This window comes from Solanum dulcamara, chromosome 4 (genome assembly GCF_947179165.1).
Source record: "Solanum dulcamara chromosome 4, daSolDulc1.2, whole genome shotgun sequence".
Classification (NCBI taxonomy): Eukaryota; Viridiplantae; Streptophyta; class Magnoliopsida; order Solanales; family Solanaceae; genus Solanum; species Solanum dulcamara.
This window is the reverse complement of record NC_077240.1, coordinates 64,438,325-64,464,823: the sequence shown is the minus strand read 5'-3', so window position 1 is coordinate 64,464,823 and position 26,499 is coordinate 64,438,325. Positions and strand designations below refer to the sequence as shown.

General features: G+C 35.0%; 1 protein-coding gene across 4 annotated transcripts; it reads left to right on the top strand.

Moving 5' to 3' along the window:
* Positions 1–4,909: 4,909 nt before the first annotated feature.
* Positions 4,910–25,700, top strand: LOC129887488 (DNA polymerase eta). Of its 4 annotated transcripts, none has more exons than XM_055962602.1 (16): positions 4,910–5,051; positions 10,313–10,433; positions 10,536–10,647; positions 10,727–10,894; positions 11,296–11,460; positions 11,597–11,700; positions 11,963–12,082; positions 14,010–14,133; positions 14,348–14,461; positions 14,575–14,790; positions 16,145–16,253; positions 16,348–16,487; positions 23,285–23,321; positions 23,407–23,528; positions 24,368–24,473; positions 25,052–25,700. In XM_055962602.1, the coding sequence occupies exons 1-16, from the start codon at positions 4,976–4,978 to the stop codon at positions 25,309–25,311; spliced, it is 2,094 nt and encodes a 697-aa protein (XP_055818577.1). In that variant the 5' UTR covers positions 4,910–4,975; the 3' UTR covers positions 25,312–25,700. The 4 variants fall into 4 exon arrangements, with proteins under 4 accessions (XP_055818577.1, XP_055818576.1, XP_055818580.1 ...); XM_055962601.1 differs by having other exon boundaries at positions 16,345–16,487; XM_055962605.1 differs by lacking the exon at positions 25,052–25,700 and having other exon boundaries at positions 16,345–16,487; positions 23,247–23,321.
* Positions 25,701–26,499: the final 799 nt, after the last annotated feature.

The following is a 26,499-nucleotide window of genomic DNA, read 5'->3' as shown; positions in this document are numbered from 1 at the left end:
TGACAAAATGACACTAGACCAATCCCAAACCTGGTGTCACCCACACAGGAGCTACTAAGTACAAAAGCTAACAATATGTATAAATATACAATACAGATATGACTATTCAAAAGTACAAGTGAAGTCAGTACAAAAGAAGAAAAGTGGCAAGTCTCTAAACGCTGGGAGCTCACCACAATTCGAATCTAGCACCGCTACGAACGATCAGGCACGCACCGGGGTTGGCTCGAACTGGGAGCTGCATCAAAAAATACAGAAGTGAAGTATGAGTATCAAAACACGGGGTGCTCAATAGGCATCATAGATCGACCGAGCTCAAAAAGAATAAATATATAATAAGCTGCACGATGATACTAATAATAATAATAAGAGAGAAGCATAAAACTACGACTATAGGAAAGGAAAGTACGGAAAGATCATACGATAGTCAAGTAAAATCAACCAAGCATATAACCACATTAAAAATCTCAACCTAAAATATCCGAGAAATACATGAATAAAAAGTAGTAGATATGGATTAATACTCCTCAAAAGAGTCATGGGGATCTCAGAATTCTAACCTCGAGCTTCTAATTAATAACAATAACAATAACCCAAGAGATGTATCAATGGGCCGCCTAGAATTCACGCCTTGAGATACTCAATGATAATAATAATAATAACCCGAAATATGTATCAACGGGCCACCCGAAATTCAGGCCTCGAGCTTCTCAATAATAATAATAATAATAATAATAACCTAAAATATATATCAATGGGCCGCCCGAAATTCACGCCTCGATCTTCTCAATAAGAATTACCATAATTAAAAGTATCTTCGGTATTTCCTTTAAAATCATTACACTTATTCATTAACCAAAAGTCTTGATATCACTATTTTATTCTTTCTTTAAAAAGGGTTTTTAACACCGCTGAGGCAAATCAATATAAGTAGTATGTCAAAATCATATATCACTTAAGCCGAGTAAAAATTCCCTTCAAAGGAACCAAATCACTAATCTGAGACTCCGGTGTACCGAAAGCACGACCTCGAGCCCAATATTTCAATATCAAAAGTAAGTAAAATATAGGCATAAACCGAAATTACATCAAACGGCAACCAAAACCAAGCAAGTCACGCATCCAACATCCTAAATTCAAACCACATAGGAGCAAGCTCTAAGGATTCTAACCGATGTAAACAAACCAAGATATCACCTAGACTAGTCACTAACGATGATCATCGACTCCTAATTACTTAGTGGGATATCAACACTTAAATCACCAACCTGATCATGCATTATTACTAAAAAAATATCAATTCTAATCTTAGCCCAGTTTTTTATTGTTTGATCGCTCGGGGATGAGTGATGGGTAAAATGGTATTTATTATAATGATCTGTCCTATTGTTACAAGTGTCTTAAAATAAATCGGGCGAAAAAAAATAGTCGATCTAGATCACTATAGAGGGAATGGGGTTCGATTGGACCGCTACATCGAGGTAAGTTGCTATAAATATAGGAAACCCCCTCCCCCCGCCCCCCAAAAAAATCATCCATTATCACCCAAGAATGGTTTGGAGAAGAAAAAGGGCGACCTACGGAAAATTTCAACATTTTTAATCAAGAATCTTCGTCAAGGTGAGTAATCTAATCCCCTACTTTTGTAATTCGATTTCTAGGAATTAGAAAATATAATTGTTGCCCTAGGAGATGATTTGAATTCATCATAAGGTGGGGAAAGTATGAGTTTATGAGGATTTTAGGGTGTAAGATCTTGGGCTAATCTTAAAAATGACCGCAATTCACTAATGTGACCATGGAATTGATAGTTTAGGTGAATTATTAGTAGAAAGGCCCTGTAATTGGTGGAAAAATCATGAGGTTGACCTAGGGTTTGATGTGTGGGTATAATCTGAGAATATTTAGGTCTATTGTGATATATTTTGTACTTGTGTTATTATTCTTAGACCAAAAACTAGCTAAAAAGTCACAAAGGAATTGAAGTTCGTGATCAGCCTTCTACAGGAATTGCTTCACGTCCAGGTAGAATAGGTTTTCTCAACTGAATAGCTAGACTTGTATTCTATTTCATAATATTCTTGTAGATGGACGGGAGGTTTCATGCATAGGTCTTCGGGCACGTACTCTGGATGACTAAAGGTTGTAGATTGTTGTTAAGGCGGGGAAGGATAATGATTAAGGGTTGTGTTCTCTAATTCTTGATTGTTAACTTTGGGTTTTCTTGTTGGGGTTGTTTGATAGTGATTACAAGGTGAAGTGTTATGAATTTGTTGAGTTATAGTTATTTTTGGGACTTGTGCTAATCAAGGGGGAATGAATGGGTACTCATAATGGGGTCCAACATTGGGCTTTTGATAAATAGGTATATATATGTATGTGTGTTCATGTTGACTGTTTCATGTGAAATACTTATGTAATGCACGTTTAGAAAATAAATAGTGAATGTGAAACGACTTCATGTTGATAATCTTATGCATTGAACTTATCAACTCAAGGTAAGGATCGGGAGTCCGAGCTATGTTATACTTGTGATTTTAATTGTATGTTATCTGTTTTGCTAGCTTGTGGACTATAAATCACAATTAACAACTTAAAATATCTTAAAATCATATTAAAGATTTAATTGACTCTCCAAATTTTATATGTACTAGTTTAGCGTACGTGCTTTGCACGTGTGTACCACATTAATTAATAGAACTATATATATGAAGAATGTAAAAAGTAGTAATTGACATTAAAATGTTTTTTTTTACTTAAATGATATAAATGAATATTGTATCTCAAAATAGTATTGTTAGTTCATCTAAAGGAGTCTTCAATTTCAAATGTCAGCTTTTTAATTTTTATTAAAAGACTACTAAAGATTAAAAAAAAAGTGCTTCAATGTTTACATTTTTTTCTTACAATATATTTTAGGACTTTTTTTAAATGTACACAAGGAAAAAGAAAATCTACTAACATTATTTCTCCATATATTTTCCTCTAACCATGTATATATTAGAATTTCTTAATTTTTCAAGGTATAATCAATATTATAAAATTAAATTAAATAATAATTTAATATAGTATAGATTTTACACTTTACCAGTAACCTACCCAAAGTATATTAATTGATGTCCTAAACCTTATCACGTTAGCCCTTATTATAATTAGTTTAGGATTTATATTCTATGCAATATTCAATATAATTAAAATAAAAGATAATAATTGGAGGAAAATTGTGAAAAGATGATTTTGTTTAAAGTGGAGTCTTTTAATGAAGAGTAAAAAGTTCAATCAACTTTGTTAAGACCTTCGTGCTTTTAATATAGTACTAGTTTAGTGTACGTGTTTTGCACATGTGTATCACGTCAATCAATCAAATTACACACATGAAGAATAAAATTATTAAAACATAACAATTGACGTTAAAATAAATGTTATCTATTTAAATTAAATCCAACTTCAATCTCCTTATTTAGCTATAGAAAATTAGGATTAGAACCATTAATTCGTCTGTTTATGATGTAACAAATCTTGGCTTGTTGTAAAGATTTTTCCCACTTTACAACATGATTTTTGGAACGTATAGAATTAACTTTTGAAAACAGCCATCCTACCTTGGTAGGAGTAAGGTCTGCGTACACTTTACCCTCCCCAAACCCCACGTTGTGGGATTTTACTGGGTTGTTGTTGTTGTATAAAATTAACTTTTGTGCCCTATGAAAAAAAATTAAATTGTAATGGTTAATATATATATATATATATATATATGCAATAGGTTAAAATATAAAATATAATACGAATAAAAAATAATTGTTACCTCTTGATCAACTAATGTACCTTCATTTGTTCCTCTTTTATTGCTCTACTTTCAATGACTAAGACTTTTATTATTCAATAAGAATAGGATCTTCTTAAGATGTTAATTGACACAATTTCGCTGATCAAATCCTTTTCAGAATCCATTGCAAAATTATCTAAAATAAATTGTTCATAATTTTTTTAGTAATATTAATATATAATTTTATAACAAAAGTAATTTTATGAGATGAGAAGATTACTTTACAAAGTTGCGACAATATATATGAAACACAAAAGGAAAAAAAAGAGATTTTAAGATAAAGAAAACCTAAAAATTGAATCAAAATTGCAATAAAATTGAGAACAAAACGTCAATAGAAAGTTGAACGATGTGACAAAATTGAGAAGAAGATGTCAATTGACGACAAAAAGCTACAACGATGAATAATTTATTGAAATTATATCAATTAACGATAAAAAGCAACGGACATGAATACGTTATTGGAATCATATATAAATCTTTTTATACAAGTAGAGGAGTAATAAATCAAAAATGATATTAATTAATTTTTTATGAAGTTTAGTAATAGACATGCAATATTTTTTATGTAAAAATTTAAAATAAACCCGTAGATTTAGACATGCAATATTGTCCACATATAATTTTTTTAAAAAAAGACGCTAACTTTTTCAGTTTAGTCCTAATATAGACAATCTTAGTGCCTAATCATCCTTATTAACTAACTTTTTCAAGTAATTTGGAACGCTAACTTTTTTCAGTTCTGTCCTAATTATCTGAAGATTCCTTCTCTTTAACATAAACAATTTTAGTGTCTAATTATTTTAGGATTCGTTCTCCTTATTATGTGGCTATATAATTAAATGTAATAAAAATAAGTAATAATAATAAGGAAAGATAGGAAAATAAGATTTTGTCTAAAGCGGAGTTTTTTAACAAAGGACAAAAAGTTCAAACGACATTATTAAAACTTTCATGCTTTTAATATAGTATAGATATAGATATATAGAAAGATATAGATTACATAAATTGAAAAAAAAAGAATAATATATATTAGCATACTAATAAACAGCCCGAAGAAAATAATATATTGCAGTATAAAAATTGAAAGTAAATTGGTGGGAAAAACAAATTACGAGGAGAAGACGATTGGGGAGTCACGAGAGAGATATGCCGGTGGCAAGACCTGAGTTATCGGATTCTCGAGTTATTGCTCACGTCGACATGGATTGCTTCTACGTTCAAGGTTCTACTTTTCTCTTGCCATTTTCCCTGAAAATTTTGGGATTTATATCACACTTAGATTAATTTGTGTATAGATATTAGGGCATATGCAGACTAGCCACTAATATGTAGAATCGCTATATTTCCCTTTTGAAAAAATTCACAATTACTTCCATTCTTTAGGATTTGTTGTAATAATAAGGTATGTTAAGACCATGTGCATTTCAATTATAAGACCATTAGAGGCAGACCCTAGATTTTTAATTCAGTTCTTGACCATTCTAGTAAGTATGAGTATTGACTTGTTGTCCATGTTAGTAGTCGTAGTATTACTCTTGTTTCTTGTTCTTGGATTTATGTTATTATATGTTGTTTCCTATGGTTTGATTATAGTATCATTTTGTTGTAGTGTTGTTCTGCTACTATTTGTTGTTTTCTTTATTTTCATTACTTTTTTTAGACTTTTTTTATCTTAAGCTGAGGGTCTATTGGAAACAACTGTTCTACTAGTTGCGTACACTCTACCATCCCCAGACCCCACTTGTTGCGACTATACTGAGTATGTTGTTGTTGAGCTGGTTCGATTACTTATAGTATCAAATGAGTTTTTTTAAACATAAATATTGAGTTTGAGCCAAAGCTGAACCCTGTAGCTAAAACTGTGCCTCCACTCCTAAAGCCAATACTTTCTTGAGGATGTTCCCTTAAAGTTCTGTTATTTCTTAGCCAAATTACTTTTTACGTAGCTCTTCTATTGTTGGTAAGAAATTACTGATGTCTTTTGGTTTAAGGAATTGCGGAGGCTGGGTGTTGGGTGTATGCGGAGGGGTAGAGGTAAGCTAAAAACGTATTGGGAAGAGGTGATTACACAAGACATGACACAACTTTATATTACTGAGGACATGACTCTAAATAGAAAGTAGTGGAGGTCGTGTATTAGGGTCGAAGGTTACTAGGGGTAGAGTGTTGTCTTGCCTTGTCAGGTTTAGACTTGTTAGTGGATATTGTAGTACCCGTTGTATCCTTGTAGTTTGGCCATATGTTGTTTATTGTATTTTGATTATCACACTATTTTGTTGATGTTATTATTCTTTCTTGTAGACTTCACACTGCTTTTCGTATTAACTGCTATGATTTCGTCATTGTTTTCTCCTTCTTTTACTTGGGTGTGATGCACTTGAGCCGAGGGTCTTTCGAAAATATTTTCTTTGCTCCACGAGGTAGTGATAAGGTTTGCGTACACTCTACTCTTTTCATACCCCACCTGGTGGGATTTCACTGTATATGTTGTTGTTGTAATCACAATGAATCTAAGTATGGTTTAGACAGATCTTCTCTTGATATCCTAACATGCCTCCTCAAATTCAAATTGGGGAAACCAACTTGATATCGAAATCTTGCTAAATACCAAAAATAAAAGTCGTGCTGAAATTCTTTTCCTCCGAAAAGTCGTTGGTAATTGCACAACGAAAGAAAGCGTTTGTCATGCCCCAAGCCTACCCTCTGGGCATGGCCGGCACTTGGAGACCATTTGTTGGTCCCAAGCAAACCCTTGACCTGGCTGACGACTGATCATAAGACTAAAACATATGCGGAAGCTTTATAAAATGAACATTTAAAATCATTTAAAGATATCTGATGTAAAAGTATGAAATCAATCTGAATATAAATAAGAATATTAATAATGTTTAAAACTTCTGAATACAAAAGACTGATCTGACTCACTAACTCTATCCATGAAGCCTCTACTAAATTGAGATAGGCATCGGGACAAGACCCACGGCTACATGACTATTCCACTAAAACGACTAATAATTAAATGAACTGAACTAACTAAATTGGAGCCCACCGAAAGCGAGGAGGTCTCACCAACTGCTGATGGAAAATGATCTTACGAGGTGTCTGTGATCATGAGTACTTGAATCTGCATTATAAAATGATGCATCGTCGAATGACGTCAGTACATGGAATGTACAGTATGTAATAAAGCTGAATGAAAATACTGAACTGAACTGACTACTCATGTTGAAAGGAATACTGAAAATAACTTGACTGAAAGTAAAACATGCAAGTGTTATGAAAACCTCAAAGCTTTATAACTGAAGTAAAGCAATAAATGCAACTCTGTAACATAAAACTTTTCTTTTCTCGGGGAGTTTCTCTAATCGACAACCATCACTATGAGCCTCGTGATGATACAACGTACTACTCATGTTGCTAGAGTCCTTCATAACCTTGCCAGGATAAGGGACGCAACTCAACTCATGGATCCATATAAAAGTCCTTATCAGGGACTGGGGTGAGGAGTCGCTCGAACCAATGATACAATCCTATCCTACGCTGGCTATGTAGTTTATAGGGTTTGAGTTATCTGTACTCTTACCTAAATCTGTGCTCAATACTACTCCTAAAATATGCGGTAATGCTCATATAATATCTGTGTGAGTGGATACTCAAAATACTCCTCTGAAGTCTCAATGACCTTTATTTATCTGACTGAACTGTTCTCTGAAACTAATTATGCTTTCTTTTAAAATACTCATGCTCTTCCCAATACATGTAATGCATTTGGAATCATTTCAGCTCCCTCAAAACTCATTCTCAATGGTAAATGCAAAATACTTTAACTCACTTAAAACTCTGAAAATCATGCATAATGTATAGTAATGCAAAATACTTCAAGTGACTGAACTTCTCTTCTAAAACTGATATGCGATGCTTTCTTTTAGAAATAATCACGCTCTTTGCAAAATTAAATAATGCACTTGGAACACTCACGTTCCCTTAAAAATCTTCTTTTACTTATAACTTTGAAAGTACTTTTACTTTAACTGAAGACAATGCACTATATATAGAAATGTAAAACCTTTATTCAACAACTCAAATAGGGTTCATGTGAAAAATAACCATGAACAACACTCAAGAACTAGAATCATATAAGAAATCATAAGGTCAACGATAGAGATTCGAATTCAATAACAAAGAATAATAGAAACTCGAAATTCAAAAAAAGATTAGGTTAAAACCCTAGGTTTAAATCTTATTGACTAAATTTAGATGTAGGGCGTGAGGAAGAACTTCGACCAACACTATGAGTAGCCTTACATACCCGATTATGAAACTATTAGACTAAAAACATTGGTAGAGACTTGATTTTTCTTGAGCCTGAGGAAGAACACTAGCTTTCTTGGAGGAAATCTTTGATCTTGGAATCTTGGTGCTTGATCTTGAGAAAGGAAACTCTTTTATAGAGTTCTTAGAGTGGAAGAACTTGGGGAAACCTTGGAATGTAAACCCTAGCCTTGGTGTTTCTTGAAGTTCTTGAGCGTAGAAATTTAGGAGTGTATGAGAGGGTTTTAATTATGAAAATCTGATTTGCTACACGTTTAATGACATTTAGATGAACCCCCAAGGGTTTTTAGGACAAAAATATCCTCAAAAAAGGAACAATCAGAGCTGGAAGACGAAATATTATTCAAGTGGGCAGTGAGGTCCGTATTCACTCTGTGTCGCGGAGCCATCGCAGAGCTGTTGCCAGGTTAAAGCGTCTCTACTAAATCAGCCATAATTTTTTACTCCGAACTCGGATTGACGCAAACCTAGAGGGCGTTGGAAAGAAGATTCATAGACCTTTAATTTGATAGGTTATGGGCCACCTAACTCTTCATATTCTAGGAGATATGATTTTTTGAAATTGACCACTCATTTAAAAACTTAGCCGATGGAAATGCTTTGAACTTGGCTTGGTGTTAGAGATTCCTTATGACCCTAAACCACATCTAGCACACATCAAATACTTAGGAATTGATCCTAACACATATACACTATTAGAAGTCATCAGGTTCGAGCCTATACACATATGAAGAATGATTCGGGTCTTAGCTTAAAATTATTTGGGGTGTTACAGTGTTTCTTGTACTTGACACACAAAAAAATCTGTTCTCAATTTCCAAAAGGGATATTGTTTTGCAAATCTCCTAGACATAGTTAGTAAAGCTTAAATTAGTAGAATATTGACAAGAAATTCTTGGTCAAATGGGAGGTGCTGGTAGTGAAAAAAGTAGTAGTGTCAAGAAGTGATGCCTGAAAAGAGGAACGATGAATGAATGGTAGCAGAAGGGTGAAGCAATGCCTGAAAAAACAACAATGGTGGATGAAAGTTTGCTGAAGAGTGGAGCGATGCTTGAATGGTCTCTCAGAGAGTAGCAACACCGCTGCTATAGAGAGGAGCATCACCAAAAACCAAAAGGAAGAAGAAATATAAAAACATTGGTTGATAGGCGACACATGTTGGCATACACCGGTTGTTGGTATCTGAAGTTATTTGAGTCTCTACCAAGATTGCAGAAGCTCTGAGACCTTGTGAAAATAGAGTGACTCCTCCCCCCTCCCCCCTCCCCCCCACACCCCACCCCACCCCTATCACAACAAGACCGGAAGAAAAGAATTTTCCACACCCTTATTTACCAAGCTCGGGAATAAAGGAGCATTTTAGGAATTTTACATTTGTTTATATATTGTCTTTGTACAAGTTTATTTTGGTCTTTTTAAAAAATTGGGCTTCACTTCGATGAAGCAAGGGCTTCGCTTGATGCTTTTAAGTGAGAGAATTAGGGCCCTGTTGCTTTTGGTCGCCACACTCTGAAAAACACTGTTCTTGACTTTATTCAGTAACAATGTACAAGAGGTGAGGTGCTCCTTATATAGGAGTTTTAGTCCATGTATGATATGTATTGGTGGTAATCAATATCTCTGCTAATAAATTAAGTAAATATTCTATAACTAAAATACACTCGAAGGTATTTACAAAACTTATTCTATAAGATTTTCCTTATTCAAGTATAATGAATCTGGACATATTTTCTCATGATATTCTAATATGACTAAACCATCTCAAGTGACCTTATGTCATTTTATCCTTTATGTGATTCTTGCATTTTTCACTGGATATTATAATTTTCGTTTTGGTCTAACCTTGTATAAACATCCACCTTCTTGCAAAATCGTCCTTGCATCAACATTCATTCCCATTTAATATTCTTGATTTTAAAACCATTTTGTAAAACTTGCCCTTCACTTCGAGTTTTAAGAATGTACTTTCTGTAATTTATAAAAGAAGCTTTCTTTCTGTTATGATCATGGGATAGTGATGTTACCATATTTTATTAATAATAGCGATGTTAGCATCCTTTTCTTGTATATTTATCGTTTTGCTGTGCAATTTGGTTATGCCATGATATCATCTTTTTAGTCTGGCTAACTGGTCACACTGTGTATCTGTAGTGGAGCAGCGAAAGCAACAAAGTCTAAGAGGTCAACCCACTGCTGTTGTACAGTACAATTCTTGGCAAGGTGGGGGACTGATCGCTGTCAGTTATGAGGCTCGCAAGTTTGGGGTGAAGCGGTGAGTCTGTGTACCTATGGTTGTATGAGTAGCTAAGTGGTTATTTTTGGAGAAGTTGATACTCATTAAACATCTGAGAACTGAAATATTTACATGTTTAAGCTCAATGCGAGGTGATGAAGCAAAGCAAGTTTGTCCGGAGATTCATCTTGTTCAAGTCCCAGTTGCCCGTGGTAAAGCTGATCTTAATACCTACAGGAATGCAGGCTCAGAGGTTCATTGATACTGAAAGTTATCATTGTGCTCTAAGAATGAATAATATTGGTGATAATCATGCCATAATATAATTGCAGGTTGTCTCCATACTTTCTAGAAGAGGCCGATGTGAGCGTGCTTCAATTGATGAAGTGTATTTGGATCTCACTATAGCTGCTGAAGCAATGTTGGCAGATAATCCTCCCGAGTGCCTGGAAACTGTCAGTGAAGAAGTAGTGAAATCACATGTTTTGGGTCTTGAGGAAGTAGGTGTCATTTGAAGCAGCTTATCTTTTTTCTTTTGAAATAGGAAAGTGGAAGCTAGAAGACAAAATCAAGAAGGGGATATTTTTAGCACCGGTTCTTTTTTTTGTTTTTGGTCCCCACCTGCATGAAAGTCAGAAACCTTAGTGCGATCTGATAATAGCATTCAACAGCAACATTAGTTTAGGGTATTGCAGTAATAAAATAAACTCTTATGTTTTGAGATGGTAGTACTGGAGATGAGCACGCCTCATCTGTGCATCATACGATGGACTTCTGCACAGTAATATTACATTTTTTTTGTATTGCCTTTTTAATTTTTTTTTCTGTTATATTTATATTTTTATATTTATCCATATCCCTCATGTTTTGCTGATATCTGCTGACTTCGTTTCCTGCACAGGTTTGTAGCGATGCCAGAGAGAACGTCAGACATTGGCTCACTAGAAGTGACGCTAGTCGCCGTGATAAGTTGTTAGCCTGTGGAGCCTTTATTGTTGCAGAACTTCGGCTGCAAGTACTAGAAGAGACTGAGTTCACTTGTTCTGCAGGCATTGCTCATAATAAGGTGGAAATATTTAATATTTTGTAACAACAATAAGGTGGATATAAATGTCCATTTAAATGAGAAATGCATAAATATATATTTGATGGTTTATTTTTGAAGAAGGTTTTTAGTAACTTGAGTATGAAATTGTGAGCAGATGCTGGCCAAACTTGCAAGTGGAATGAATAAACCTGCTCAGCAAACTGTGGTGCCTTTCTCATCCATCAGCAAATTACTTGGAACTTTGCCTATTAAAAAAATGTAGGGCTTAGCACAGAAATCCTTTGTTGACACCTTGTTACCATCTTTTGAGTAGTTAATAGTATGTTGGATGCTTAGTTATGTCTTAATTTTATTGAAATTGAATTCTTTTCTTTATATATTGTTGTTCTCAGTCCGTTCCGTTGACTGCTCTACGGTGATGTGGCACATGGTTTCTATAATGTAAATGGTACTTTTTGGCTCGTTTATTCTTCTAAATACTTTTGTTCTTTTAACATGCTGGGACATAATTTGTTCACAGGAAACAGCTTGGAGGAAAACTTGGAACTTCTTTGCAAATTGACTTATGTGTGAACACTGTTGGGGATCTGCTCCAGTTTTCAGAAGAAAAGCTGCAAGAATATTATGGAGTAAATACTGGGTGATAATCTATTCTCAGTCTCAGATGTGTTGTTAGTCTTCGTAAATTTTTTGTCTGTCTATCATGCCCATGTTGGGGCAGACTCCTTGTCTTAGGGAAAGAAGTACACTAGTTGAATTACTAAAACTTTGAATGAAAAAAAAAAGAAAGAAAATAATTATTGCCATACTAATTTTAAGTGCAATTATTCATACCTATAGTCTTATAAGGTGTTTGGATTGAGAAGCTATTAAGCCAAAAGTAATTAAAAGCTAGATTGGCCAGTTTTTAAGCTAACCTAAACACCCTCTTAGATTATTTTTTTCTCTTCTAATGAAACAAAAGATAAACAGGTCTTTTGAAACACGACTATACTGATAACCTTGCTTTTGCTTTTTTAAATCCATCATTTTTGGTGCTACTTCTTCTTGTGTTCTGTTCCTGAGCTGATAATGTGTCAACTTCAGTTTTATAATTTTTGATAATTATTCTTAAATTGTTTGACGTGTATAGAAAAAGCATAGGACGCTTGCAATTTCATGATCAGATTGGTCAATTATGTTTTAACATGAAAATAGTTCTTACTTCTTCAATAAGGTTCTTTTAATATTTTGGTAGAAATTAGAAACTAGTGAAGTTGATTAAAAAATCATTTTGAAAATGTCATTTCTTGATAACCTAATTTTCATTGAAATTACAATTGTTGAGTGATCAAATATTTGGCATGAACAATAAGATAGAAAAGAATACATTAAGTACCATTTAAGATCCTATGGCAAGTCAAAGAAATTGATTCTATTACTAACAAGTTGAACAGGCTTGGTATCAATTAATAACATGCACACCAATAGAAAACAAAAAGAAAAAATACATGCACACATGAACATATTGACAATTAACTATTATTTCATATGTTAATTAGCCTAGGAAATTAACTGTACTTTATTATGGTGTTTTGCCTGTTGTACGAGAGGTTGGTTTTTCTGTAAGCATTTGGCTTTTGTTGAAATTATATATTACTCCCTCTATCCCAACAGTGTAGTCAAAGGCACGCTTTAAGTGTGCTTAAGCCCTGAAGCGAGGCTCAAAACGTGTTGAGCGCTTCGCCTCACTTTATGTGCGCTTCAGTGTCGTCAACAAGGTTCTAAGGCAAACTTTTCCTTGCCAATGAACCTCTTCAAAAGAAGTGACACTAAACAATTGATATTTCACTTTATCATAGTTTTTTTTTCAATTTCTTTGGTCATATATTTGTCATCCATGTTTATTATCATTAGTCTTGGACTAAACACATATATTTGAATTTTTTGTCCCTTCGCGCCTTTTTTCATTAAAGCCCACGCTTTATTTGCGCTTAAAGCCCCAACAAACCTTAGAGCTTTTTTGCGCTTTTCGCCTTTGATAACACTGTATCCCAATGAGAATGCCACTATTATTATTTGTAGAGTCAAACTACTTTTTTGTGATATAATTTTTTGAACATCCTAAAAGCATTTGTTAACTATAAAAAATCATGATACATAGGTTCTTATGTGTTTTTAAATATGTACATTTTTTGCAAAAATATTAAGATATGAAGGAGTTTTATGTGGTTTTCTTGACATGTTACTTTTACAAAAATATTGTTAAATGAATGGTCTAATTTACTAGCTAAGGTGATTGACACTTCTCTTCGAACCTGCCCATTCTTATTGGATGGAGGGACCACTAAGTAATAAGTCTCGTGTAACCTAAAATAACTATAAATCAATTTTGTATTCAATTATAAGATTTCAACAAATGTGAACTGAAATATTTAGTTTATGATTATTCAACTTAAATTTCCCCTTGCAATTGGTTAACTAAAATTTGAAGTGTCCAATGACAATTCAGATTTAATTCTTTAGTTTTAGTTTTATCAGATAGCCCCTCTGTGACCTACTGACTTTGTTGTGCTTACCTTGCACAGTTCCTGGTTATGGAATACAGCAAGGGGCATTAGTGGGGAAGAGGTCAAGGAACGCCTTCTTCCCAACAGTCATGGATCAGGAAAGACATTTCCTGGACCTCGAGCTCTTAAAACTGTTGCTTCTGTAAGTTTTATTCAAACTGAACACCCATCTTCTGCATGACACTGATCTATCTTACTCTTATAAGTTAACTGATCTAGGGAAAAATAGAAGCACTGATGTTCTAATTTTTACATACTTTATTTGTTTATATTTACATCGGTGTTTTGTTTTGAGTTACGAAATGTTTTATTTACCAGTTAAAATGGACCCTTCTACTTTATTGCTTTGTTTCTAGGTTGAGAAGTGGCTTAGTGAGCTCTGTGAAGAACTTAGTGAACGCCTTCAGTCTGATTTAGAACAGAATAAGCGTATTGCACATACTCTTACTCTGCATGCTCACGCATACAAGGTTGGCTTTTCTTGTCATGTTTCCAGCATGATAATATGCCTATTTACAAGTCCCTTATGTAAGCAATTTTGAATTTCCTGAAATTGCATACTTAAATCTGTGCCATTGTGCAGTCAAATGACGCAGATTCGTTCAAGAAATTTCCATCAAAATCGTGTCCACTAAGGTATGGGACTTCCAAGATTAAGGAAGATGCCCTAAGCCTGTTTCAAGCAGGATTGCGTGAATATCTTGGCCTGTACAATGTGAAGATTTCCGGAAATCAAAACAGTGGGTGGGGTATAACTGGTCTTTCTGTTTCAGCCAGTAAAATAGTAGCTATACCATCAGTAAGTTCTAAGTTGCTTGTAACTATAATCTATTACATTCAACCTCTTCTATTCACATATATCCAATGTTTACATCTCCATAGGCTTTTTTTTCGGTCTGCAGTATAAGCCTCTGAGATGTGTATCTGACAAACAAATCATAGCTAATTGCAGTGGTTTTTGTTTTTCTTAAGAATATATATGAGAAAGGGATTGTACAACTACTTAATACTTGATATGATAAATCCCTTTTCTTGATTGCTTCTTTCAGGTTGCAGTTTGGATATAATCAGTAAATGGCTTAACTTCTTAGTACAGTTTATTTTCTGATGCTTTGCTTTCTCTAATTGATTGTTCTGAACTCCATGACTCCATCCAAATTGAATTCGCTTGTTGATGATCATATTTTTGCCACTTCTCTTATAGGTTCTTAACAGGTCTCTACTTCAAAAGGCTATTATTTTGAATTAATGAAGTTGGTCAAATGAGTTTCCATCATAATGCAGTGTTATTGTTGCTGAAAATTCCTGTCGCGCTTTATGTGCCTTGTGAAGTTGTTTTTTTCCCTTCAAATCTGGATTTTGTTTATTTCTGCTGATAACTTTACAGTGGTTACTTTGTTGCAAGTGAATATGAAACTCTATTCTAACTTGAAGCGGCCTCTTTATATGTATAGTATGTTATATTTTCGTTGGCTATTTCCCTGTTTGAATATGTTCAGATTTTTGAAGCAGCTATGGTGTGAAATGTACTGTTATTAAAACATAACCTTGAACAAATGAATATTTATGCAATAAGTAATATCCTATGTGCTAGAAGTTCCTTTAAGGTGAACTGCATCACATGTGTTCACCGAGTTACCTATAAATTTAGTTGTGTGGAAGCTAAGATAAACGAACAGATAATCTTGGATTAAAGTCTATGACTTAAGGATCGAATAAACAAGAGGAAGTGCTATGAGATCTGTTATGGTGAATTAGAATCCAAAATAAACATCCAAATGGCCAGAGGAGTTTACTTAGTTCAAGGTTATTTGACGAGTAAAGGGTGAAGAACTTATGTAGCTAAATAAGGTAGTTTAAGTGGGTCAAGTGCAGCTGAGTGGTGCTACTAATGAAGAGCTCCAACTTTGCTCTTTCGCTGCTTGTTTCTGCCTAGTTATTTGATAGTTCAGTCAAGAAAGCTTTGACATGAAAGTGAATCGTGTAAAGAACTTGAAATGTCTTGCAACATCCAGAATCTTGCTTTGGGTATAAGGTTTTCTGTTGTTTAGTTTCTCTGACTTCTTTTTCAATACATTTCTTGGTTGGTGTTCTATTTCTTGCACATGCTTAGTGTCATGGTATTAAGTTCTGCTAGTTAAATCTTTTGGCAGGGTACACGTTCTATTATGAATTATTTTCATAACCAAGAGGAAACTTGCCCTCAAGTTAAACTATCCAGTGAAAAACTTATCCAAGATGCTCCACTTGTGTCACCTTCAGGTTTTATGGCCTGATGCTAGTTAATACCTTTATGTTTCTTTTGGCCTTCTTTTCTTAATTGATTGTCTTACCTTTTGAAAATGAAATTTAGAAGTGAACAGTCTAGAAAGTGGAGGTCATCTGACACTGCAGTCAGTAGAGCCATGGATAGCATGTCGTGAGGAAAATGAAGAGAGTAAATATTCCATGCCACTGGACAGACAGAAAGAGAACAAGGACATGTGTAAAGAAAAGGTTTGATGTCATTCTTGTTATTTCAATCTGCATTGGGTTAATACAAGAACATCATACGTGCAACATAATGTTTCCAAATCCTGATTCAGACAAAATCCATATTGTTTCGAATATTAGTTATGCTATATTTTGAAGAGCTAGTGGGGGGAGGGGGGGGGGACATGGGAATGCTTGATAAACTTAGTGATGCATACATAGGATGTTGAAATATTTTCTTTACACCTTTAACCTTTTCTCCTAGCGGTTTTATTGATCATTCGCTTTAAATGCAATTATCTGCAACCCATGTGCCTGTATTTTCTCTATGCTTGCAGTTGAATCTAATACTTAAAGAAATTTGTTGACCTTGTGCGAAGTGCTTAGAAGATATCATAACCTACCTGAAGTTTTAAGAGACAGTGTTCATTAGAAGTGTCCAAAACATTATTAAGCATGTTCCATGGGTGTTGCTTTTGCTTGGTGGAAAGTGAATCATAAGGAAAACAACCTTAGTTGAGGAAGCTCTTTTGTCTACTTCTCTCCTTGGTTTGAAATCACATGCACCTATGAAGAACGTATCAACAACAACAACAACAACAACGAGCCCAATATAATCCCACCATGTGGGGTCTGGGGAGGGTAGAGTGTATGTAGACCTAACCCCCACCTTGAAAGGTAGGGCGACTGTTTCCGAAAGACCCTCGGCTTAAGAGAGAAGAACAAGAGAGGAAAAACAAGGAAACAAGACATAGGTCAGATAGAACCAAGCATATCGAAAACAATATAAAAATATGAATAATGAGAGCGAGAAAGTCAGGGTAGGACAGACCGGAGAGAAAGGAGCATTAACTACTATAGATAAATAGGATACCCAAAGTATACCGGACCCACAAGTGTAAGCAGTAATCAAATGCAGAAATCAAATGTTAATAAACAAATGAGCAAAACTACGATTACTATGGTGAAAAGATAAGCCACCTAGCCTACTATCTTAATCTGAGTCCTCCATAGCCTCCTATCTAAGGTCATGTCCTCGATGAGTTGCAACTGTGCCATATCATGTCTAATCACCTCTTCCCAATACTTCTTTGGCCTCCCTTTGTCCCTCCTGAAACCGTCCATAGCCAACCTCTCGCACCTCCGCACTGGAGCATCTGTGTCTCTCCCCTTCACATGCCCAAACCATCTCAGCCTCGCTTCCCGCATCTTGTCCTCCACAGATGCCACTCCGACCTTGTCTCGGATATCTTCATTCCTAATTCTATCCATCCTAGTGTGCCCACACATCCACCGCAGCATTCGCATTTCTGCGACTTTCATCTTCTGAACATGAAGTTTCTTGATTGGCCAACACTCCGCCCTGTATAATAAAGTCGGTCTAACCACCACTTTGTAGAACTTGCCTTTGAGTTTTGGTGGCACTATCTTGTCACACAGCACTCCGGAGGCGAGCCTCCATTTCATCCACAATGCACCAATACGATGTGAAACATCGTCGTCGATATCCCCATCTTCCTGTATAATAGACCCAAGATACTTGAAGCTTCTTTTCTTTTGAATGGCCTGGGTACCAAGCCTCACTTCCCCGTCAGCCTCACGCGGCAGGCTACTAAACCTGCACTCCAGGTATTTTGTCTTGGTCCTACTCAATTTAAATCCTTTAGACTCCAACGTCTGTCTCCAGCCCTCCAGCTTATCGTTAACTCCGTTGCAAGTCTCTTCAATCAGGACTATGTCATCCGCGAACAACATACACCAAGGCACACCTCACCTTGTATTTTTCTCGTCAATTGATCCATCACCAGGGCGAATAGAAACGGGCTAAGAGCTGATTCCTGGTGCAACCCCATCGTAACAGGAAAGTTCTCCGATCTCCTCCTACCGTCCTTACCCTGGTCTTAGCTCCATCATACATGTCTTTAATCACTCTAATGTACGCCACAGGTACGCCTTTCGCCTCCAAGCATCTCCATTGGACCTCTCATGGCACTTTGTCGACCTATGAAGAACGTATATAGATACAAAATGGAGACTTTTAGTCGTGACTAGATTTAGCAGAAAATTCAATATACAACAACTACGCCTTAGTCTCAAGTTAGTCTGGGTCAGTTATATTTATCCTTATTGACTGCCGAAATTTCAATATATTAGATTTAAAAAGATGTTTGTTATGTTAATTGAGTAAAGGGGTTCATAAAAGCATTACAACAACATTAGGGAAGGCAACAAAGCGCAAACCACTTGTTGGCTTGAAAACTTGAAAGGTCACTTAACCCTACTATATATCTGTAAAAGAAATTTCAGGTGATGGAAGTGGAGATCCTTACTTGCAGATATCATACTAGGCTTTGCTATAGATAAGTAAATATATATTTAGAGCCTATTTGGAAAGTCATCTTATAATTGAATTGAGTGTAATTGTGTGTAATTACATTATTTTGGTATGTTTATTTGACCAAGTAATTACTTGATCAACATATAATTGAGAGCGAGTAATTACACTCTTCAAGTCTCAAGGAGGTTTGAAAATTGCTAGTAATTACATGGTGAGATTACAAGGTTATTTTTAATTTTAATTTCTAAATAATTTATTTTTTATTTCATTTTAATTTTTTTAAAATTCTTTTTTCATTTTTAAATATTATTATTTTAACATTTGTTTATCTTTCATTTCTTCAGTTATTTCTCAACCTTTACTCTATGTGCTTCCATGTAAATTCTCATATTTTGTTCTTATTTATTTTTCTTATTTCTCTTAGCTGTTATTATTCTAATTTTTTATGAACAATATTATAAAATTATGTTGGGGCAGTTACTCAAGGTTATGAGGAGATTGAGGAGGATGCCACGCATCGTATTGGGGCGAGGTGGATGAAATGGAGGCTTGCATTCGGTGTTCTGTGTGATAAGAATGTGCTGTCGTTACTTAAAGGTAAGTTCTATAGAGTGGTAGTTAGACCAACTATGTTATATGAGCTAGAGTGTTGGCCAGTCAAGAAATCTCATGTCCATAAAATGAGAGTAGCTGAGATGGATGTTTGGGCACAAGGAAAGATAAGATTAGTAATGAAGTTATTTGGGCCAAGGTAGGAGTGACCCTATGGAGGATAAGATGCGGGAAGTAAGGTTTCGATGGTTCGGCATGTAAAGAGGAGGTGTGGATGCCCCTGTGAGGATGTGTGAGAGGCTGGTCATTAAGGGCTTGAGGAGGGGTAGAGGTAGGCCTAGGAAGTATTTGGTAAAGTGATTACACAGGACATGACACAACTTCAACCGAGGATATGACTTATGATAGGAGGGTGTGGAGGTCGAGGATTAGGATAAAAGGGTAGTAAATAGTCAAATATTAGTCTTGTATGTCGTACTGTTAGATTTAGGGATGGCAATGGGGCGGGGCAGGTTTAGAGTTATGCAGGGCGGGGCGGGGCGGATGCGGGCCGGGTTGAAGTAATCATTATCAAAATTAATGTGGGGTGGGTTGCGGGTTTAAGGTATCAAAATAGGAATCCAAAGAAAATTAAATCTTTGTAATTAGTAAAAATCAAAGCTATTAACTTTTTATATTAAACTTTGACTTTAAATTTAACCTAGAAAAATGTTAATTAGAGTTAATTAGCGATTAAGAAACAATTGTTGAAATGTTAACTAGAAACAATTAATTAGTTGTTGAGATGTTAATTGGCGAAAAATGAAAAAAAATATAAATTTTATTTTCCATATTAAACTCAATTAAAAAAGAAAAAAACATTAAAATTTATGCGGGGTAGGGGGGGCTAAAAATGAAAAAATTGTTATGCGGCGCAGGGCGGAGCGGTTTTAAAAATTTGCAGGTGGAGCTCAACCCGCCCCATTGCCACCCCTAGTTAGATTCCTATTTCTATTTCTATTTGTTGTTCCTTTAGTCTTGATTGTTGTATTTTCGTGTTGTTATTCATGCTTGCTATTGTTATAGTCTTTGTCGTTTGTTGTTATTGTATGTTATTTCCTTTGATTCGGTTACCGTATTATCTATTGTTATTACTTGTTCCCTCTTCCCCTTTATTTATAGTATGACTTCTATACTTCTGTATTTTTTCCCCATACTTGTTTTGATATGTTTCACTTCAGTTGAGGGTCTATCGGGAACAATCTTTCTACTTTCAAAAGGTAGGAGCAAGACTACGTACACACCACCCTCCCCAGACCCTACTTGTGGGATTACACTGGATATGTTTAATATTATGAAAATTTGGTTGTAAATGTTGATTTTTTGTTAAACACAAAGTACATGATGTTCTTGCAAAATGTGTGTTTAGTTAGACTTTTTATAAATTAATTCAACTCAAAAGCTGCGTACAATATACTCTTGTGGTCGAGCCCTTCCTTGGACCCTGCGCTTAGCGGGAGCTTAGTACACTGGGCTTCCCCTTTCATTTTTTCTTTGAAAATCATATATCAGTTATTATTTTTACAATATTAGTTACAAATCTATAATATTTAATATTATATTTTTAAAAACTAATACGTATCTTGAATACCTTGTAATGAATAAACTTTAGTCATTTTTCTATATAGATACGTATTTGTCAAACATTAACATTTAGTTTTTGATAATTAACTTTTATTTTTAAAAGCTAAAAAATCTAATTGTGTTATTACACTTGCGCAGCCAAACATTGCGTTTTATTAAACTATAATGACACTATGACAAACAAGCAAGTCTTTGTAATTACTACCCTAGTAACTACACTGAATTCAATTACGAGGTGACTTTCCAAATAGACCCTTAGGAGTATGGACCAAAAACCTTTATTGTTGACTCCTTACAGTATTTAAAACATTGTGCGCAAAGTGGTACGTCGAATGAAGTAGGGTTATCTGGAGGTGGTTTGGGAATGTTAGTTTGGCTATTACCTATGTTTGACTAAAGTAGCTTACTACGACTGTTAGATATAGTTACTGTCGTTTTCAAGTAGTATGTGCTTGCTGGAAATCGATTAATTGGGAGTCGGCCTATTTTCCGGCCTTGGCCCACCCGGGCATCTGGCACCATGTTAGATGTCGCAACAGGAACAGTTGGGGGCCTCTTATTGGCATTGGAATCACGAGTACAAATCTTTTATCAGAATTGGGTAACAAACACAAGCATTTGAATCAATCCCTAGAGTTTAGCTCTATCGCATGATCTCAATTAGAATGACTGTATATGTGACCTTTTGCTAAATGTCCTTGTAGCCTTCAAATATAAGGGTATTGCACAACACACCAATAAGAGAGACTATTAGCAACAACTTCCTGACTCCTTAGGATCTACTTAGAATCCACTCCTGTGGTGCTAAGTTTTTCACGCCCCAAAGCTTGGGATCATGTGACTCGCTCACTCGCACTTGATACCCTAATCCCTTACTAAGGGAACAAACCATAATCATGTACCCTGAACATAAATATATACATAATGGAGAACCGGGCATTCCCCGTACCATTACAAACATGCATAAGGACTTGGGGCAGCCCTGTACCATCGTGCAACAAATTATAAAGTTGTAACACAGCATATCAGCAGATAATGGTAGGCCTCAACATAAACATAAGAGAATCCTGACATGGGTGTACACAGAGTATGGCTACCCATCAATATTTACAAACCCGATATATGTCCATGGAGCCTCTAGAACATACTCTTTAATGCCGACCACATAATTCACAGTTTGTACATCACACTTTTCTTATTCTACTCCTAAGCTTTACGTCTAAGAATACTAACCTATGTTGGGAGGTCGTCGCTTCTCCTGGAATAACCTTGTCACAGTCCTTGCATGTACTGCTTCTCATCTTCTTGTAAGGATAAAGTCTATATGACTATGGTTACCTCTACTCTTATAAGTAATTAAGTAAGAATTCCTTTTCTTAAAATATGCATTAGCTATCACTAAATCATAAGCTAAGGTAAATTCTATATAGTCTTCCCTTCGTCATTCCTAGTACCATAACCATAACCACCATGTACTTGTTCAAAATCATCACTATCTCTACCTACATGGCCATTTATATCTCCCCCTATAAATTTTTGTTGATATCCTGGAATTCCTGAATCAAGCTATCCATATCCTCCCAAAACTTAGCTTTAGCTTCTGCATCTAATCCTATTTGCGGAGCATATGCACTGATAACATTGATTGTCTCCTTCCCCCATACGAGCTTTGTTGCAATATTTGTATCCCCAGCTCGTATTAACTCCGCTACCTTGTCTCTAAGTCCTGGTTCTATAATAATTCCCACTCAATTCCTATTTTTATCTTTCTCTCAATACCATAATTTATAACCCGTGTTACCTATTTCTCTAGTCTTTTATCCTGTCCATTTGATTTCCTGAAGCCCTGCAATATCCCGTTTCCCCCTTTTTAGAGTATCCGCTCATTTCATCGACTTCCCTGTCAAAGTGCCTACGTTCCAGCTACCTACCCGAATCTGACTCTCTTGGACTAGCTTTTTTTACCTTCATTCGTCCATGATGCGAGAGCCCTTTTGTTTGTTATCTTAAACTCCTCTAGCCTTTTTCTTCGGCTGGTAAGAAAAGAGGAAGCAAACCTTGTACACTGATTATTATCTCAGAAGCCCACTTTACTGTGCTGGGATGTCATTTATAACAATTTCAGTACTATGACCTTTTGTGCTATAAATTATTTAATAGACCTAGTCAGTAATATGCATGCTTTCTGTAGTCAGTAATATGCATGCTTTCTGTATTTTCCATATCATCGATATCATAAAACAGTTATAATCTAGGGCCACCTTGACCAGGGCTGTTTCTATTTTTTTTTTTTTTGCCATCTGAGCAGCTGCCAGATAAAGAGACTTCAATATGTTCGTCACCAGGTACTTCTTCCCATTGGTTCTAATAGCTAAATCTTTGGTCAATATTTCCTTGATCTTGTGCTTAATCTTTTCAATGCTACTTTAGATGCTGAAGTGTACCGGGGATGGGAGAAAGATCAGACTGAATCAAGCGGGGACTACCTTACGGAAAAGATTAGAGATAGTTTAGAGTCGGAGGAAGGGAAGAGGAAATTGAATAAGGAAAAGGTTTCAAACTCCATTCTATTATTTCATTGCTATAAGAAGTACTTATCTCATGGATTGTAGCTCTGTATTGACTGTATTCTCCAGTTTCTCCTTGCCCATTTAGCTTTCTTTAAATGCGTGGACTTTTTTTTAATTCCCCATTGTCCTTTCCAATGTTATTGCTCTTTTACTTCTTATGAACTGCATTTTGCTATTCCTTGATTTTATGATGACAGATCGTTTGGGTAGTCAGATTTAGGTTTCCATTCTGCACTTTCCTTGTTTATGTATTTTTACTTTCCACAGTATATATGTCGTATTAAAGCTTATTACTTGAGTAATAAGATTTAGACTTCAATTAATTAAATATTCAACAATATATGTATTAAGGAGAAAACTCAACATTCAACCGCCTAAAGAACATCCAAAAGATTTATTTTATGAGGCTGACAGATCTGTGTTGGTTGATTAGAGATCACTATATATATGATCTCAACATTAGGTCAAATTAGAAATGACAAGCATCAGAACATTTATCAAGGAGATCTTACTTTATCAAAAAAGATTATCAAAGAGATCTTTCCTCTCCTTCTATGCATTGCTATGCAAATGCTTCACACATAAAAAGAAGTAAATAAGTATGCACAAATTCAAAAGCAGTCATCAATGATCTCAGCCACTGAATTAGTGGTATCAGTTTCATCTATACCCCTTTCAGATTGTGATGCACCATGTTTGGAGTTGATGCCTTAAATTCTTTAGGAGTAAATACGCCCAGTATACATATATTGAAAGTAATCTTTGTTTTGATTGCTTCAGAAAACTGTTCTTTTAGCTTCTCTTTGCTGTTGTTATATCAGGGAATGCCAACAATCTCGCGATATTTTCAAAGTCAACACTCTGGCTCTCTCTTAAAGGTAGAACATGCCAGTACTAGTAAGCTAAGCGAATCCTCCTCATTGTCAGGTAACATATTCACCAGCCAGTGTGCTCTTTTTCCATTCGCTTTCCATTTTTACTCTTCCCTGTCTTTTACATGATCGTGTTCGACTGAACATGGTGTTTAAGATGTTAATTTGACTTAGTGGTAGTAGAAGAATATATTAGAATAATTAGATCATAATGAGCATATCACATCAAATTTTAAATTTGAACAGTTGAATGATTTTGGAGCTTTAAAAGTTGTTGACACGTCTCATATTTGGATGTACGAAAACTCACATTGTTCCATATTTGTACAACTCTCACATATTTTCAAGAATTCAAATATTTAATAATTTGACTTTTGAACTTTGGTGTGATGTTTCTCTATCAAACTAACTTTTCACCCATTACTTCAGTATTTTTCTTTCACCATCATTAATATAATGAATAATTCAACCTAATATATTAAAATTCTTGCCCAATCAAATACCATCATATAAGATGAAATGGAGCAAATAGAAGATAAAAATTATTTGTGAGATGTAGTCAAACATTTTGGGATGTCATATAAATTTAGAGGAGGGAGTATTAGGTTTTTTACTTGTATTTATATTGCACAGACCATCAAAGTGAACTACCTGAAGAAAATTCACCTGCAAGAGGTGAGTCTGGTGTCGATGCTCATCTTTCTAGCCAGATTAAACTGAAAAGGCCTGCCTGGAGTTACGGCATTGATGAGATTGACCAGGATGTCTTGAACGAGTTACCAAAACAAATTCAAGAAGAGGTACATGCATGGCTCAGGCCTCAGAAGCGACCTAATACAGTGAAAAGGGATTTGGGTATTACTCGCTATTTCTTACCTGCAAAGGATAAATAGATGCCAACAAACCTTTTATCGAAAGAGATGGATGATGTCAGACGCCTAGATTGAGTTGAATCCTATTGATTCAGGAGGCCATCTTAACAAGTTGGTTAGTCATCATATTCAGTCTTGACCTATAATATCATGTTGAATATTCCCCGGTAGTTGGGATTGCCTAGCACAGAAGACACTGCTTCTACGAGATCAGCATGAAGAAACAGACGGTCAATATCACTGTGTCTAAAGTTAGTCAGAGCATAATATTTGTGTATGTATTAGGTAAGCATTGGTTATGTTATGCCTAAGGATGTGCATGTATATTCTTGAAAATGAAAGAGTAAATGTAAATATTATTATGTCAATTACCTCATATGGACTACGTTGTTGTCTATTATTATCTTCTATTCTGGGAAATGCAGCATGTTCTCTTTAAAGATCAGCATCTAAGTTTTAGCTCGTTTGCCTAATTATCAGTTGTAGACCTCATGGTGCTCAATTCACTTCATTGGCTACTTGGTCACACCTTTAGGTAGTTCGATTACATTACATTTGTTGAAGGTTGTTCCTTTTATTGGAACATGCTATACCCAGACTTCTTTTCTCCTTTCTCATTTGTTGAGGAATGAGCCTCTGTACTGGATGCTTCTTATTACAGTTATTTGAAGGCTTGAGTTGCTCTTTTTTAATGTTAAACTTTTGACTCATCCATTTATTGCATGTCTTGTACACATTAATAATGACACGTTTAAAAATAACTTATAGTAAAAAGTGAGAACTGAACAAAAAAAGAAGCAAGAACTAGAGGAAGCACAATGCTTAAATTTTGAGGTGGAAGTATACAAAAGCCCCTGATTTATCTCATACTTCCTCTTTATTTTGTATGACGTTATTCAATTTGGACGAAATTTAAATTAAGATTAACTGATTTAAATAAAAACTTAATATAAGTGAAAAGAGTGTTGTTACTTTTGAAAAATTTAAAGAGTATAACTAGAGTGTATAAAAAGTCAAAAAATTACAATAAAAAAATATGTTAGCACAAAAGTAAGAGAATAATTTACTCCTTAAACGTAATGAACAGAAAGACTGAAAGAGTATGATTAAACAAGTTAGATGTTATAAAATAAACTAACAAATAAACTAACTTAGTAAAACAATAAGAGAAAGAGAGAATTGAGAAGATATCAATGTCTATATTTTTTA